We start from the raw sequence: 16984 nt of genomic DNA, 5'->3' as shown, positions 1-16984 counted from the left end.
TGTCTTTCTGTTTCTAAAGCAGAAACCTTTCCTTAAATTTTCTTTCTATCTCTCTCTTTCCTGTGCTGTAAATTTTAGCACTCTTTCATTTAATTGAATCGCATGGCTGTGTGAGAAAATAAATAAAATAATATATGAAGCTCGAGCCAGTTGGTGCAATTCTAGTGAGGGCAATCTGGCTAGGTGGCTGCTCAATCACTTCCACCCTGGGGCCGCCGTTTTATGTCCGCCAGTTGCCACCATGAAAGTAATTTGCCCGATTCTCATTACCTAGCAACTGGTCCATCACCTGAGTGGCTTTTAATGTGAAAAGAGTCATTTGTTAGCTTCACGATGGCGTACATAGCAGAGGTGTAAGTTTCACACATGCACTCGCAAACGCACCTCCCCCATAGGGAATAAATCAGATTTATATAAAAAGCCACCATTAGTCATCATAATTAAGAAGCTAGCCAGATCAGATCTGTTTCATTTTAGTTAAACACATAAATACTGATGTAGAGTAAGTTACCATCTTATTAGGGACACCTATAAAATCTATATCATGCAACATGCATCTTAAATTAATGAAGCTTATAAAGTTCAGGTTTCTTTGACACTGGTGGAAAGGTGTTAATTCAACTTTATTATAATTTTGGAGGCTGTAGAGTATCGTAGTGTTGTAATTACCTGTATTATATTGAATGGTTTTTTTTTAATCCTTTGTCCTCATTAACACACATGAGGGGGCAGAATGTTAGGAAACACTTCTTAATATAATGCAGATGAAAACAACATAACTATTAACTACAGTCTTAAAAAATACCAGAGTTAAAGTTATGATAGATAAAAATTGATTATTTTTATTATTATTACTGGATTATTGTATTGGATTTCATTTGATTACACAGATGCACCTAATAAATATAATATCCACAGTCGAACATGGCTACATTATTGTTATATTATTTTCAAAGATCTGTTGTTTTAATCTTTGTTTCTCTTCCCTGCCTCTCCAGAAAGTGCCTCAGTACACGTTGATCATCCAGGCCACTGACATGGAGGGCAACCCCATGTATGGCCTCTCCAACACAGCCACTGCTGTCATCAGAGTCATTGACATTAATGACAATCCGCCAGAGTTCACTGCTGAGACGGTAAGAAACAAACTCATATCCGATACATCCACACATTAAGCACCGCAAGGACCCTCATTTCACCCCAATGTAGATATATGCACTCAACCGTCAGTCCTGCTCACTTACCTGGTTCTGCTTGCCCAGCATTTCAGAAACCATACAGATACACAAGTAGTCAGCCATGCGTAAAGTGTTATATTCCCCTCCAAATGTTGACACATGCAACTACGGGGATGTCTGCCCGACTGAAAGAGGCACTTAATGTGCTCGTGAATCACTGAAATTTGTAATGCTACTGTTGTGCTATCAGGGGAGGACAGGGAATGAGATGACCATGACGACATGATAAGTTACCTTAGATGTCTATTTACCCAAGATTGGTCCTGCTGTGCTGTGTGAGGCAGGGATCAGTGTATTTTCTGCTGCCACAGCAGTATCACTAACAGCTAGCTGCTGTGTACGTTCATGGTTTATTCATGCAGTTTTTCGGCGAGGTGCCTGAAAACCGTGTGAATGTCATCGTGGCCAACCTGACGGTGACTGACAAGGACCAGCCCAACACGCCGGCCTGGAATGCTGTCTACAAAATCACCGGAGGCGACCCCACCGGCAGGTTCTCTGTGCCCACTGATCCAACCACTAACGAGGGCCTGGTAACAGTAGTCAAGGTGAGGCCTCCTCTTCAAACTCTACCCCTTATCTTGTACTATATGACGTTTGGGGATGGTTGGCTCTGCATTATAATGTGGTAGATATGATATTCAGTTAGCTGTGTTGTATTTTTGTGTTTAGGTTTATGTTATTTCAGAAATTATTCTAAGTTTTTGTTTTTTGTTTGATAGAATATGTCTTGAATGTTATGAATCATAGCTCACAATTAATGAACACAATAAACAACACAATTAACAATGCAACTGTCCTGTTGTGTAAAGAAGTTGAAGCATTTTGTGTGAAGCCTCTTCTGAAGTTTAATTTACTGATAATGACTAGTAAGATACTAAGAGCTGTGCTATCAGCCAAATTAATTTGAGTCCTGTATTCTCAGCTTGAATTATGTTTATATTTGCAATAAACATATTTCAAGCACAGAACATAATTTTTAAATTCAGAAGACATTTCAAATTAAATTGATTGGTTGCACAACTCTAACACCAGCTTGCTTTCTGTTGTTTCCTTCATCTGACCACAGAATAACATATTTTCTCTATCAGATCTCATTGTCTGTTGTGAGCTTTCACAATACCATTTTCAGGCAAGAGGAAGAAAATACTTTAACTCTTTAAATGCCCTCTCACTAGTTTCACACAACCAACAAAGTAATGTGATTTCTTTCTGTTAAAATTTTTTTGAATTGTGATGTGTGACTATATATATCTTCTTTGTTTTTCCAGCCTATTGACTATGAAATCAGTAGGACGTATGTACTGACAGTGGAAGCGAGGAACGAGGTTCCCCTTGCCAGAGGCATCCACTCTCCTCGTCAGTCCACTGCCACAGTCTCCATCAGAGTGATAGACGTCAATGAGAGCCCCTACTTCGAGCCCAACCCCAAACTCATTAAACTGGAAGAGGGAGTGTTGCCTGAGTCAGCGCTGACTACCTTCACTGCACAGGATCCTGATCGTTTCATGCAGCAAACCATCAGGTAGATTTTACACTAAAAAAGAAGCAGAGCTGCCTGATTGAAACTTCACACATCTTCAAAGAAATCAAATCCAGTCCACAAATGTGGAAAATTTGAAGAATTCCTCTGGCATTTAAAGTTAGTTTCATATCCTGCAATGTCTGTTCTCTCTTAAACATCTGTGCCAGATGTTTAAATCCCACATGTTTTATCAACACAGCAATGAGGACACTAGTAGGCTATGTGTGAAACTGGAGTGACATGATTGGTTGAGTTGACTGTTCACTCTGGCCATCAATCCTCCTCAAATAACACTACACTGTCAGCACGTCTCCTTCTCATTCTTGTTGAACAAGGCCAATTTTTTTCCCCTTTTCATCCTCAGATTCCTTGCCTTACTCAGCCTCACAGCTGTTTGGCAGTGGAAGAGTTTATCTGCCTGAAAACAGTCCATGTGAAATAAGCTAGTTTTGTAATTCCACAGTTTGTCCTACAAATTAATTTGAGCTACTGATGACAACAAGCCAGTTTGGTCTCCCCTGTGAGACTGTTCTCAAAAGTTTGAATAATTATGCAAAATGCATGACAGCTAAAATATTTATTCCATGTAAACAAACAAAAACAAAAGCATTTTTAGAAGAAAGAGATCCCAAACTGGAATTGGAGACTATATTCACCAAGGTTTAAAACAAGATTTCCTTCTGCAGAAGATAAGATTGAACCCTTTAAACTTTCTGACTACTTAAAAAAAAAGAGATAATTGCTGACTTGAAATTAAGGATAATGTGAATAGTAAGGATTATGAATCACTCTTTTTTTGTCTTTCCTCAGATACTCCAAACTGTCAGATCCAGCCAACTGGCTAAGGATTGACTCTGTCACTGGTCAAATCACAACAATTGCCATTTTGGACCGAGAATCACCCTTTGTGAAGAACAGTTTGTACAATGCAACATTCCTGGCTACTGACAACGGTATGTAACCATTCAAGTGGCACTGCAGTTCCCAAAAATACCTTGTTGAGATCCTTTGATGCACCGGTTACATGGTCTAGGTGTTTTAGCCAGGCTGTTACACAAGCACTCTATTCTAGGCCATTATTGTTAGAGCATTCAGGAGGAGATAATGCTGCCTTTTCAAAAGGAAGCCTAGCGGATGTCTAATGTAGCCTACCTCTCAAAGGTCAATCTTCCACCTAGTATCACTTTGACCACCTCTGTGATGTTTTTCACCTGAAGCCAGTGCACAAACGCACCATATCTGCTGAGGGAAAACTATCTCAGTTACAGCCACAAAGACATCTTCCATGTTTGAAGGTCAAGCTTGTACCAGGCACTTGGCATGTCTGGAACACTGACCACCTTAGTTGAAGGTTAATGTGCTAGCAATCCCTAGAACCATCCAGCATGTGGATACATTCACCTCTTCCCTGCACTGGCGGGATTTACCTCTGTTCAGGTTTACCCTGTTCTACGGAGCATAGCTTAGGCCAATAGGCTTAAAAACTCTATCAATAAAGAGGTTTCTCAGCATTAATGGGTCAGGATTGGATGACTAGCTCCTTTGAGCGTGGCCTGAATGGTAAAAAAGCCTCTTAGCTGAGTGAATACATAGAGGAGCCTGAGAGGAACGACAGTGGGCTCTGTTTGTCTACTTTAGTATTCCCATCCCGTGTCCTTCGTCAGGAAGACATTCTTCAGACACACACACACACTCACACTCACACACTACCCAAATGTTCTGATATCTCCCTCTTTCTGTCTGCCTCCTCACTTGAGATTAGATTCTCAGATCAGTATGCAGTTTGGATGGGTCCTCTCCTACTAGAGTAAATAGCTGTTTAGAGTGTCTTATTATAGCATGACACCCCAAGAATAAACTTCATACTTTACTTTTCTCTGTCGACTGCATAATGATTGCAGAATGAGAGATGGCATTTCAATAGTATATACTCCCATCCATATGTAATTTTTAATAATCCCTTTTCTCATAAATATGTATGTGCTGATTGTGTGTGTGTGTGTGTGTCTTTTTTAATGACCCATGCAGGCATACCTCCAGCAAGTGGTACAGGTACTCTCCAGATCTTCCTGCTGGATATCAATGACAATGCTCCTAGGGTGTTCCCCCAGGAGGCGGAGATATGCGAAAAGCCAGAGCCAAATGCCATCAACATCACTGCGATTGATGGAGACCTGAACCCCAACGCTGGACCGTTCGCCTTTGAGTTAGCCCACCGGCCCTCTGATGTTAGGAGAAACTGGACCATCACAAGAATCAGTGGTAAGACACAGAGTACATATCACATCAGTGACTCTAAACAGATTCATATTAGGCTGTTTATACACTGCATTCGAGCAGCGCAAATCTTTTTTTATACATTCATTTTACTGGGCTATTTTTAAGAGAATGAAATGCACCTAATCGTCATTTTGCCTGCTATGGCCCACATTTGTATTCATCACTGGAAAATAAAAGAAGAGCAGATTCATTTTTCAATCATTTTTCAATTAGTGGCACTTATTAATTAATTAGAAAACTGTAGAATATCTAACAATATGTACAACATTCATCAGTCTGTTATTTTGTAATTAAAGCTTGACACTGATGTGTGATTCTTCTGAGCAACACTTAGGAAATGTGTGTGAACAGCATGCTGCAGAGGGGGCAGGTACTCTAGAGCTGTGACCAGCAATACAATATTAGCCTTAATGTTAGCCTTAACACGCAGCCATTAATTGTTTATGCTAATTTGAAGCAAAGATATGAGTGGAAGAATTCATTTGTTGTGTGTTAGCTGTTAGATAGTGTGAGTTGAAACACAGTGAATATATCTTAATAGGATAATGGCATATGGATTATCGCAGCTGGGAATTTAGCCTAAGCAGCATTATCAAAAGGTATTCAGTAGATTTGTAAGCTCCAAATCTAAATCCTGGCCATGTTTTGGATTAGATATGCTGATGCAACTTCCAGGTAGGAATTTACGCTGCATGTTTGTGGTAATAAGAGTTTAATCGTAGTGTGAACATGGTCTATACAAGTGACTATTCAGAGTTTTGATTTAATCCCACCTGAATGACTTCTTTGCTTAAGAAATAGGGTGTTATTTTATTCTTATACTTACTTACATTCACTTAATCTCTGCACTTGCCACTCCAAATATATTTTGTATGAAACACAGAGCCATCGTGTATCACTCATTCACTCTTTCTGTCGTTTCTCCTCTTTGTCTTGCAGGTGACTACGCTCAGCTGAGCCTAAAGATCGGCTTTCTTGAAAGTGGTATCTATGAGCTCCCCATCATAATCACAGACTCGGGCAACCTGCCCATGTCCAACACCTCCTACCTGCGGATTAAAGTGTGCCAGTGTGACATCAACGGAGACTGCACTGACCAGCAACACATCATGGCCGCCGGTCTGGGCACAGGCGCCATCATTTCCATCCTCCTCTGCATCATCATCCTCCTCAGTGAGTGTCTCAGTGCCCCTCTCAAATAGCTCGTCACACTAACACACACGGGGATTATAAAGACAGCTAAATATTATCCGAGATACCACTAGATTACTGTAGGATTATCAAAAAGATAGCCTTGATCAGGCCCCCATCCAGGCTCTAAAACATCAGATCCGATTACATTTGTATGAAAATATGTAAGTTATTATGTTTTGTAATATGAGATCCCTCTCTGTCTGTCTGTCAGTTCTTGTGCTGCTGTTTGTGGTGTGGATGAAGCGCCGCGACAAAGAGCGTCAGGCCAAGCAGCTCCTCATTGATCCTGAGGACGATGTGAGAGACAACATTCTCAAGTATGATGAAGAAGGTGGAGGAGAGGAGGATCAGGTAAGAATGATGTGATACACAAGCTTTGTTTTTTGTTTTGTTTTTTTTTTACCAAAGTTAGAAGACTTTTGGTTATTTCAGTTGAAAGATTTGTGTCTGTGTTGTCTTCTCACTGTGTTGAAGTGGGCGTGGCTTGTTGAGAAAAGGTGATGTCACAGACTTCCATGCACCAATCAGGATTTAGCAACATATGAATTTGAATCCTGGAATTCAGATCTTGCTTATTCCTTCTGATAGCAACACAAAAGATAGCCATAACATTACATTCACTTGCCATTGATAATGTTACATTAGCTTATCTTTTGATAAATATCAGCATACTAGTCTGCATGTTTTTGCAGTTTGTCACAACTGTTTTGTTGCCTCCTCTTGTCTAATTGGGAGTGAATTGTAGATGGATTTAGCCCATAAATCTGTTTTTTCATTAATGACAGAGAAATAGTGTATATTTAACAGATATTTTTGTGCAGCAGAGGATAATGGTTTACTAATCAGGAGCTATGGCTCTAGTGTGTGATTCCACAGATGCTTGCAGGTTGTTAAATAACACTCTGCATTGAAACAGTTATTAATTCATTTGTCCATTTGTCTGTCTTTCACATTATCATTTGTTTTTTATTCGTGGGCAGAAAATGTACTAGAAAAAGTCATCAACAATATATTTTTCTTCATAATTTTCATTAATTAAACACAGGAAATTACAGTATCTCAAAAAGTGTAACTTTTGTATCTGAATCTGTAATGAAACTCAGCTATGATATCAGCACCAGTATCAAAAAAATTCCAAACACCTAGCCATGCACACTCTACAGTTGTACAGCATATACAAGGGTGACATAAGGCAAGTGTTTGGTCTTTGTTAGTAGCAGTCTGTATAATTAAAGCATGTAGCAGCATGATGACAAACAGGACCACCTAGACACTTTCTGTAAGCATACATATACTTACAATGCCTTCCTTTTTAATGTTAGTCCTGCTGATTATGCTTCTCTAGAATACACCTCACAGTGTTTCATACTGGAGTAACACAGTTTCATTGAAAAGCAGAAATAGTACTTCTTTCTACGGAAGAGCAGAAAGGAGCTCGAAAAGAGAATCAAAACTTGGAATCAATAAGGGAAACACATTTTGATCCAATTGGTTCTGAAAATATTGGAAATGTTTTCTCAACTGGAACTGGTTCTAACTTCACAATCCAAACACACACAAATTCCACATAATAAAAAAGCAATGCCACAGGCATCAATAAAGTCACATCTCTGCATCCCCCTGCACTGATCAGGCATGCACAGACACAAATTCAATTGTCCTAATGACCCCTTGTTAGCAGAACGGAATCATTTCATAAAAAAGGCAGTAATATACCAAATGGGCTATTTTCTTGCTGCTGGCTGAAGTGCTCCGGTGGCTTAGGTATAGCAGAAATAAGCGGGAGACCCCGGTCTGACCCAGCACAGTGCCAAATTAGCCTTGGAGACTTGTAATTGGTAAGCTGATGTCATTTAGAGACAGGCATCTGCTGTGGCGCAATAATGAAGCTCTGTCTAAGGTAACAATATGACTGGAAAGCCATTACACATCTGCCAGTTATTAGGCAGGAGGGAGTGTACCCACTTGTGTATTCACATCCTCACTTTCACACACAAAATGCACAAACTTGTGGACCAGAACATGTTGAAAAGGAAACTGTTGCATGATATAACACCCCTCAAAGGCAAACGAGCGAAAGCAGCGATTTATTGAGGGAAAACAAGCTTCCATTTTGAGTGGCGCAGGGGAGGGCAGGGCGCCAGGAGAAAATGGTCTTGTCTGTGGAATCGAGGGAGTCAGTGTTGGGTAAAAAATGGACCTGACTTTCCCAGCGATGTGGTCTTATAATGCCCACCTCTGTTCTCCCTATCTCCCGCTGGGGAGGAAATTGAAGTGTCAGACCATTGGGCGCTCTCAGAGTATATGATTTTAGCTGCTGCTGCCATTGCCCTGGTTTGTATTGGTTTGTGAAACACTCATTTCATCAAAGGCAGACAGCTGATCGGGCTGTGCTCCCCAGACATGGAAAAAATAATACAGAAATAATAGCAAATTGAGAAGTTGTTCTGCACATGTTTGCGTGAAAAAAGTAAAAGAGAGATGAGTCATCTGCTTCTTCAGATGACCTCCGAGTGATTTGATGCACATTAACCTTAGCAAGTGTGGCTTTGAAGAAACTGTTTTGATTTGTTTTTCAATCCTATACAGTCAGTGAAACAAAACGAATCAGACCTGTTTATGCAGATACTATAACTGCCTCACTTATTTGTCAGCTGAGATAAAGAGAAGTTGTGAGGTCTCTTAAAGGGTCATTTCAGTTTATAATATGTCAGGAGTTGCAGTTTTAAGCAATCATTTCCTACATTTACAATGATATTGTATTGTCCAGCGTTATTGCTGAGGATCACTGTGACATCGCTACCAGAAAGTCAAAAACAAGAAACATGAGCAGTCAGATATAAGACTACATACAATACCAGTCAACAGTTTAGACACACTTTCTCATTAAAGTCAACGGGAAGGTGTGTCCAAACTTTTGACTGGTACTGTACATAGACCAGTTTGTTGGTCTGTAAACCATGATGGATCTTTTCATAAGTGTTTTGTCTCTGTTTTAATTCCAAAGAAGTTTGACACTGAGTTTGTTTAAAACCTGTATTATAATACAGCTATTGTTAGTAAAGTTGCCTTCCTAGATCTCACCAAATATACTAGTGTGTACAGTGTTACTGTTACCAGTAAGGATGATGGCCAAAACTACAAAAAAATTAAGCCAAAATGTTCCTTTTAAGCTTCACTTTATATTTTAAGGGAGATTTTGGACTCCAACTGCTGCCTTGGCATGATTATAAATAATCTCACTTCTGCTTTAAATTGCTGCGCTGCGTCTCACAAACAATAAAGTGTGAAAGGCGTAGCAGTGTTCAGTCTCCCATGTTTGAATGTGGGTCATTAGTGCCAGGGGCAGCCATTTCACCCGGCCACTGTACGTGTGTAAGGAATCAATTCCCTGAAGGGCCCGGTATGCCATTAGACCTTCCTGCTTAGTTCAGCCATTATATGGCTTTGTTGCAATTCCTGTCACCAACTCCTGACCCCTCCGGTATATGACCTCAAAGAAGGTCAAACAGGAGTCAGACTGAAATGGACCAAAGATGATGGATAGTGTTACTGCGTGATGTGTGATGACCATTGTTCTTATCCAGCTAGCCTCAGGGTTACTGTCATGGCCCATGAAATCAAATTACACATGAATAATCAATGTGTTTGTTTTACATCTGAGATGAAACTTATTAGCGCGGAGTGAAGTTGGTGTTTGTCAAATGCACGATTGCTTTGTCGCGTTTATATATCTGTGTTGTTTGCCCATCATCACAAGGTTTATATTTACTCTCATGTTTCTTTTTTTTTCTTTCTTTTTTTTACATTGGAGCGTCTGCAGCCCTTCTCTTTTTTCCCTGGGAGTCAGCAAGCAAGTGTCTGTGTGTGTGTGTCGGTACATGTGCAACTGAGCAAAGACAATTTTGAAGGGGGATATTAGAGATGGATGGATTACCGAAAATCTTCTAAAGAGGGACAATCCATCATGCACGCTTATTAGGCACACACCCTGATTCTCAAATGGCATTTTCTCTATCATATCTGCTGTCACTGTGATACCATCCAGTTATTCAGCTCAGCTTTACTCTGCTCTTCACCACAGCTCTTTCTCTCCTACCTCTTTTTTTTTTTTTTTCTCCCTGTCCTCACTCTTTCTCCTCCTCCTTCCCTGCCCATGACTTTGCACAAACTGCGAGCCATTCAGGTTGCCTTGGTAATGTTAATAGGATTAGCAATGGCTTATGCATATCCACCATCCCGTGTCTGGGCATTGATTAGAGCAAAACAGTCGCCTGCACATCCTTCCTGCAGCATACCGCACAAGTACAAACACTCTGCAGCGTATGATGTGGTCCTCAGTTTGGACCCCCTCAGTGCTGGCTCTTTTAATGTGTCAAATTGTCCCTGGGCTTGTGCTTCACAGACAAGAAGATTAAAGTTTCCCTCGTGTTCCCTCAACTCTCCTCGCCGCAGTCTAACTTTTAAAAAAATCTTCCCTCCACTCAGCTGAACTTCTCTTTCTCTGCGCAGCACAAGATGTGTTTACCTATTTGAATCACCACGCTCAAGTTGGGGTCTCATAGTGCTGCTCAGTAACTCCCATCTGTCTGTCTGTCTGTGTTCCCCAGGATTACGACCTGAGTCAGCTCCAGCAGCCAGACACGATAGAGCCTGATGCCATCAAGCCTGTGGGGATCCGCCGTCTAGACGAGAGACCCCTCCACCCCGAGCCACAGTACCCCATGAGATCAGCAGCACCCCACCCTGGAGATATCGGAGACTTCATCAGTGAGGTAAAAAGACACAGGCCAGCTACAGCACCACAGCATATGGAGTTATTGAAAACTGGGATTGTTTTACCACATGGTGAAATCAAATCCCACAAAAAGAGCTGAAACGAAAGGATCAGTGCCGTCGCAAAGCTTGAATTTAGTTTTCAAGTCCAATGATTTTCTTATAATAAACTTGTATCTAAATAAACATTTTGGTTCATATGACTATCATACAGTTACACACCAGCTGGAATAGAGAAACACTCAAAACAGAATAAATTATTTGAATTGTTTTCATCTTTTCCCAGCAGAAAGTAGAAACTTTTCTCATCTCACATATATCTGTTCAGACATGTATAAAGCCAGAAAAGTACATGATGCTAACTCACTTAGATATAATTGTTTTTCTCCTCTCTTTCTGCCAAAGTAGAGCTACAGATGTGTCAGCATAGAAATGGGAGATGTGAGAAGCAATACATTGGCTTTCTATTGGCGTGCACTGTTCAGAGTGCCCTCGTTTGCCTGAGGCCATCATTGACTCCAGCATGAAGGGAGAATGTAAAATGAAAAGAGCAGTCATGTATTTTTCACAATCTCCAACAGACAAGAGTTTCACAGCATTACAAATGGAGTTCTCTCCTAGTTTTTGGATGGCGCCCACGTTTTTAGATTAGAACTTGATCTTTCAGCGCTGCTCCCTGAACCATCTATCTCTCAGATCCTTTTACCCTGGCACCACTCATTTTCACTCTCGCCGTGTGTCATGAATACACCTAATACACTTGTTGTAACAGTTGATATTGGGTGAAAAGTAATGTCTTGCACTGTTCAATAAAGAAAAGTCTTGACAGTGCACACCGTTCTTCAACACACTTGTTTTTACACGTTATTTTAACATTCTCAGACCTCAGAGCCGTTTCAAGTCCTGACCCAGAAACGCTCGCTGCAACCAGGCAATGTTGATCTGTTTTTAGTCTCAGATTTGACTGTTGCTAAAGCTCAGTCATGGTAGCTCCAGCGCTCACATGGAGCTGGAATCTGACCTAACTGATAAGGGCTTGCTGCCAGCGGAGCAGGGAGGCGGAGAGGAGGAGGAGGGGGGAGGGGGGTAGTGGGTCTGATCTCCATCCTGAAAAGTGCACATGCCCCGGGAGCTTGTGGCTCTTAATTAAATTAGAGGGACAAAAAAATTAGGCGTAGATTTAGCATAAGGACTTTAACCCTACAGTCAGACAAACAAAGGTCTATTAGTCAACTCCTGGTCAGTTCCCACAGAGGGGGGAGGGGTAACATTAAATACATTAGCACCAACTTGACGTGACCTCTGTTGGTCACAGGTGGACACAGTGCCTCAGAGGGAGACAAAGCTGAAGTGATTGCAGTCATTGTTTTGCATAGTGCCTCGTTTCAGCCTCGCCAAGGTTGTCTGCTGTGAATAGAAATACCAGTCAGTTTGATTACACATTTCTTTTGTTATCTACAGGACAGAGTGACTCCGAAATGTGAGGACACTACACCATTTCACTGAGAGTCGTGATTGTCTGCAGCACAGTGGATGACTCAGTTATAATGAAATTACGGGGCTGAGTTGTGTGATTGACTAACCTTATGAAACTGCCAGTGGGGTTTTGGTTGTAGATGGAGGGGGCTATAACCAGCAGAGCGATTATGGTTGTAATTGTAATGAACGATCCATCTGTCATATTTCCCACCAAATTATCAGCACCACAGCCCTGAGCAAATACTTAACGAAAGCTAACAAGTGGAAAATAATCACTAAGTGCCCAGGCACTTTAATTCAATCCATCTTTTTATTTGAGAGCATTTCAGCGCCATAATGGCAGCGCAGAGGATACCATAAATCTTTGACAAGTTCCCAGTGAGCTGAGGTCTCGTTTCTCTGTGTTATGTTGCTCCACTTAATTCATTTATTATTTGTTAGGTGTCTTCAGTTGTGGCAATAAGAGAGGAGAAACCAGGCTTGGATCCAAAGTGGTTCATGGTCAAAGCACATCTCAACTCCTAGATTAGCAATCCATCAAGTCTCCAGAGTCCTGTTAGGGAATGAGGCTGAAAATCAATAACAATCCATAAGGACCTCTCATGATGCTATGAGGATTTCTGGGAATGTTGAGCGCAATCTTCAAAATAGAACCACTCCCACCTGCAGCACCATGAGCCGCCTAGATAACACATGCATGGCACACACACATTATCGCCTCACCTCTGCCACAGATGAGCTCAGCGCATACTGCTACTGTTTAGGCGGGAGACAGATAAATATGAAATATGAAAGATACTGCTATCTGTAGATGATTATAGGAGTATCAGTGCCACAGTATCAAGGCTCTTGAAGAGAGAGGGAGGGTGGGGGCTGGCACAAGGGTCAGTGGGGGAAGGGGGGATGATTCCAGTCGTCTGAGGCTGCTGGTCATGCTCAATATTGGCTTTTGATCAAGCACTGGATAATCCTACAACCCAGAAACATCAGGAGAATCCCAACCAAAACACAGAGGAAACTCACATGAACACCAGAGCCTGATTAATCCGGACAAGAACCTGATTTCCTGAACAAGTGGAGGGAGAAGCACCAACTGGTTTTAGGATAGATTAGCCTGTTTGTGTGCAGCAGTAGGGGGGGAGGGGGAGCTGTGTTGATGCGGCTCACTCCTTGTTGCAAGCAGTGTTTTAATCTTTTCATCTAACCGTGGTTTTATTCCCTTCTGTACAGGGACTTAAGGCAGCAGACAACGACCCCACCGCTCCTCCCTACGACTCCCTGCTAGTGTTCGACTACGAGGGCAGCGGCTCCACAGCTGGCTCCCTAAGCTCCCTCAACTCCTCCAGCAGCGGGGGCGACCAGGACTACGATTACCTCAACGACTGGGGCCCTCGCTTTAGAAAACTGGCAGACATGTACGGTGGAAGTGATGAGTAGGACACACAGCCACTCCTTGAAGGATGAAAAGATGAAAAAAAAAATGAAGAAAAGGAAAGATTTCCTGTTGATGGACACGGACAGGTTCTGACATACTGATATTCCCTAAGAGAGTTACGGAACTGTGACAGAAAAGAAACAAAAATTACATTGATTCTGAATTTTTTTCAAAAACAACCAACCTAGGCTTATTGTTGTAGTCTACGCATACATATGCTTGTTGAAAGCTTAGGCATAGGCTGTGCTCCAGTTATGGAGAATATGGGAGGGAACACTGGTGGACTGTCACCACTTGGACTGTTGGTATTGAATGCGCTCAGTTACACTTGAATTTCACAGTACAGAAGCACTGGGATATAATGTGCCTTTTTGTACATTTTTTTGGATCTAAATGATTAGTTTTATGTTCAAGGCTTTAATGGTACTGACTTTTGGAGTGATTTCAAACAAAGTATGTTACACTCTGGTATGCTTCTACATGCTTTTTTTCTTTGGTTACACAATGCTCCTGTTTGTTGAAGATTATTTAAATAAACTACAAAGACGAAGAAATGAAGGATCATCTGTTAGCTTGGTTGGAAAGAAAAACAATTAAGAGCAGCACTGTACAGTACGCTAGACTTCTAGACTTTTTCACTAAAAAATTAAAATTATGCAGCTGGTTGCAAATAAAGGGAGTTATGAATCATACTTTTGTAGCAGATTTTTGTTTTCTTTTTTTTTCTGAAGTGATGTAGTATTTTACAAAAACAACAAAAAAAAACTGTTTTGGTCTAATCTATGTACACTTCATTTGCCTTAGTCATCATCTGATATTTTCAAGTTTTACTTCACTGTAAAAAGATGTGTGTACATAATGTTTTTTTCTTTATCTTTTCTTTTGATGTAGTATATGAAGAAGTGCAAAAAGTTCCAAACTTGTAAATGTATAATTTGGACTACAAATTCAAATTTTTTTGCATGTTTTTATCTTTTCATGACAACAAAAATGACAAATGTTGTTTCCCAAATTTATTTACAAAGTGAAAAAAAAAAATAAAAATCTGGGTGACATTAAATGTGTAGAAGCTAAGAGAGTTTTTTGTATAAAACATGAAAAAAACACATTGATAAAAATTAAAAAGTAGTGATCTTGTCAGCACAACTGTTGAATTTGTACCAAAAAGGGGGGTGGGGTGGGGTGGCATGACATGCTAGGCACTAATTACTGAATCAGCTTTAAGACTGGAAAAGGTTTTGGACTTAAGCCGTGTGGATAACCATATGTACTGGAAAACAAATTATACATCTCTGACCCCAACCATCGAAATAAAATGCTAATTTTGGAGCTAAAAACTGCCTCTTTATTTATTTGTTTTACTTAAGTTCAGCATTGTTGCAGAGGCTTAATTAGATAGCGAATTGTGCAATCTATCTCAAAGGACAAAAGCTTTAAACAAAAAGTAGTTCATTGTACAGTATTTTACCACAGGGGAGAATAAATCATTTACACCCTTACTTATTTGTTGGTTGCACACATTGTGTAAAGCAAAATGCTAATGGCCCATACCAGACCATAGATGATAAATTGTGTACCTCGCAGGCTAAGATGAAAACAATAAGCTAATTTCTATAACACTATCTATGTGTCCCTATACCAAGTCAAGGTCAGAAGCTCATGAAAAACACCAAATCCATCCAGTACCTGTGTGCTTGCAGGGGTTTGTACTGTAAAGTACTGTAGGTCAGATTGTGCTTGACCTCAAAATGAAGAACCCCTCCAAAAACTGCCTCTAGGGACACTGCGTGTATGTGGACCCTTGGGACTTGTGGAAGGATGAAGACAAGAATGATATGTGTGTGTGTGTGTGTGTGTGTGTGTACTGTATGTGCATAGCGGCGGTGGGATTGGTGCAGCTGTAACGATCTGTTCAGCTGTCACGTGCGTGCTGTCTTTGGATGATGAAAGTCACGGAACGTCAGCCATTTAGCCTTCACCTGCCCTTCCTTTCCTCTTTCCTCTATTACTGTGGGACTTGTAATTCACAGAGCCACCGCTTGCACCCAGTTGAATAGATGCAGACATGGCTTATTAATTCAACCAAATTAGCCAGTTTGGTTTTGTAGTCCTCACACAAAACCCAATGAATGTCCATTAGAGAATAATCACTGAACCGTACTTGCCTTTTGTTTTTCAGCTGGTGTAATCAGTGTAGCTGCTCTGTGTTAATCAGTTCCACATCCTGTACCCCTTAAGAACACCAGTAGTTTTCATACACAGGAGAAGTTATTCTCACAGAGCTGTTTTTAAATGACCTTGCCTGGTGTGTATCACTTATCTCAGAGTATGCATAGCTATGCACTTCATTTGCCAGAAGCAACATGAAATTTTACGGTACGCAGTCGGATGAAATGTTAAACAACAAAATGTCTGACCTCGAGGTGTTGTTTCAACTGCAACCGAGTCAGATTTGTTTTGCCAAATCACTTCCTTTAACTTTGAGGTTTTCAAACCAGACGGCTGGTTTTAATGTATTTCCTTTTGTTTCTGCGTTCCTAACAGAAGGGTTACTCCACTTAAACCTTTGCCTAACTACTTTCTTTGCTTTGATCTTGAGCATGCACAGATGTGGTTAGTGACTCGACATCTCTGAAGGGCTTCATCAAATCCTTTTTATGGCTTTAGATGTTCCCAGAGTTAACAACTGTGCGGCCAAGCAGGACATTTTCAAAGGGAGATTTTACACCATTAAAAGATAGTCAGATAGATATTTTGCGGAATGTGCTTATTCACTTTCTTAGACAGGAAGATCAATACCACTCTCATATTTGTACATGAAATATAAGGCTACAGTGTCTTCTTTTTTTTTTTTAACTTCGGTTAGATTAAACAAATGAGATACATGTTAGTTTTAGAGGTGTTATTAGATAGATTTTGGTATCTTCAGACTGAGCCCGGCTAGTAGTTCCCCCATGTCTCCAGTCTTTATGCTAGCTGTTAAGCTAACCAGCTCCTGGTTGTAGCCATATATATAACTGACAGCGAGAAAGTAGGATTGATCTTTTCATCTAACTC

The 16984-nt window shown here is 40.7% G+C and overlaps 1 protein-coding gene across 1 annotated transcript in view; it reads left to right on the top strand.

The window, feature by feature from the left end:
- The window catches only part of cdh2 (cadherin 2, type 1, N-cadherin (neuronal)), a 60529-nt gene extending 46027 nt beyond the window's left edge, over positions 1-14502 (top strand). The window contains exons 8-16 of the mRNA XM_044367650.1: positions 999-1136; positions 1601-1786; positions 2510-2763; positions 3574-3716; positions 4792-5025; positions 5983-6216; positions 6449-6588; positions 10848-11012; positions 13723-14502. Coding sequence (XP_044223585.1) covers positions 999-1136; positions 1601-1786; positions 2510-2763; positions 3574-3716; positions 4792-5025; positions 5983-6216; positions 6449-6588; positions 10848-11012; positions 13723-13929 — 1701 coding nt within the window. The 3' untranslated portion in view covers positions 13930-14502. The remainder of the gene's footprint in view (positions 1-998; positions 1137-1600; positions 1787-2509; positions 2764-3573; positions 3717-4791; positions 5026-5982; positions 6217-6448; positions 6589-10847; positions 11013-13722) is intronic.
- The last annotated feature ends 2482 nt before the right edge of the window (positions 14503-16984 follow it).

The sequence above is a fragment of the Thunnus albacares genome, chromosome 12 (assembly GCF_914725855.1).
Source record: "Thunnus albacares chromosome 12, fThuAlb1.1, whole genome shotgun sequence".
Taxonomy (NCBI): domain Eukaryota; kingdom Metazoa; phylum Chordata; class Actinopteri; order Scombriformes; family Scombridae; genus Thunnus; species Thunnus albacares.
This window is presented reverse-complemented; position numbering and strand designations above follow the sequence as displayed.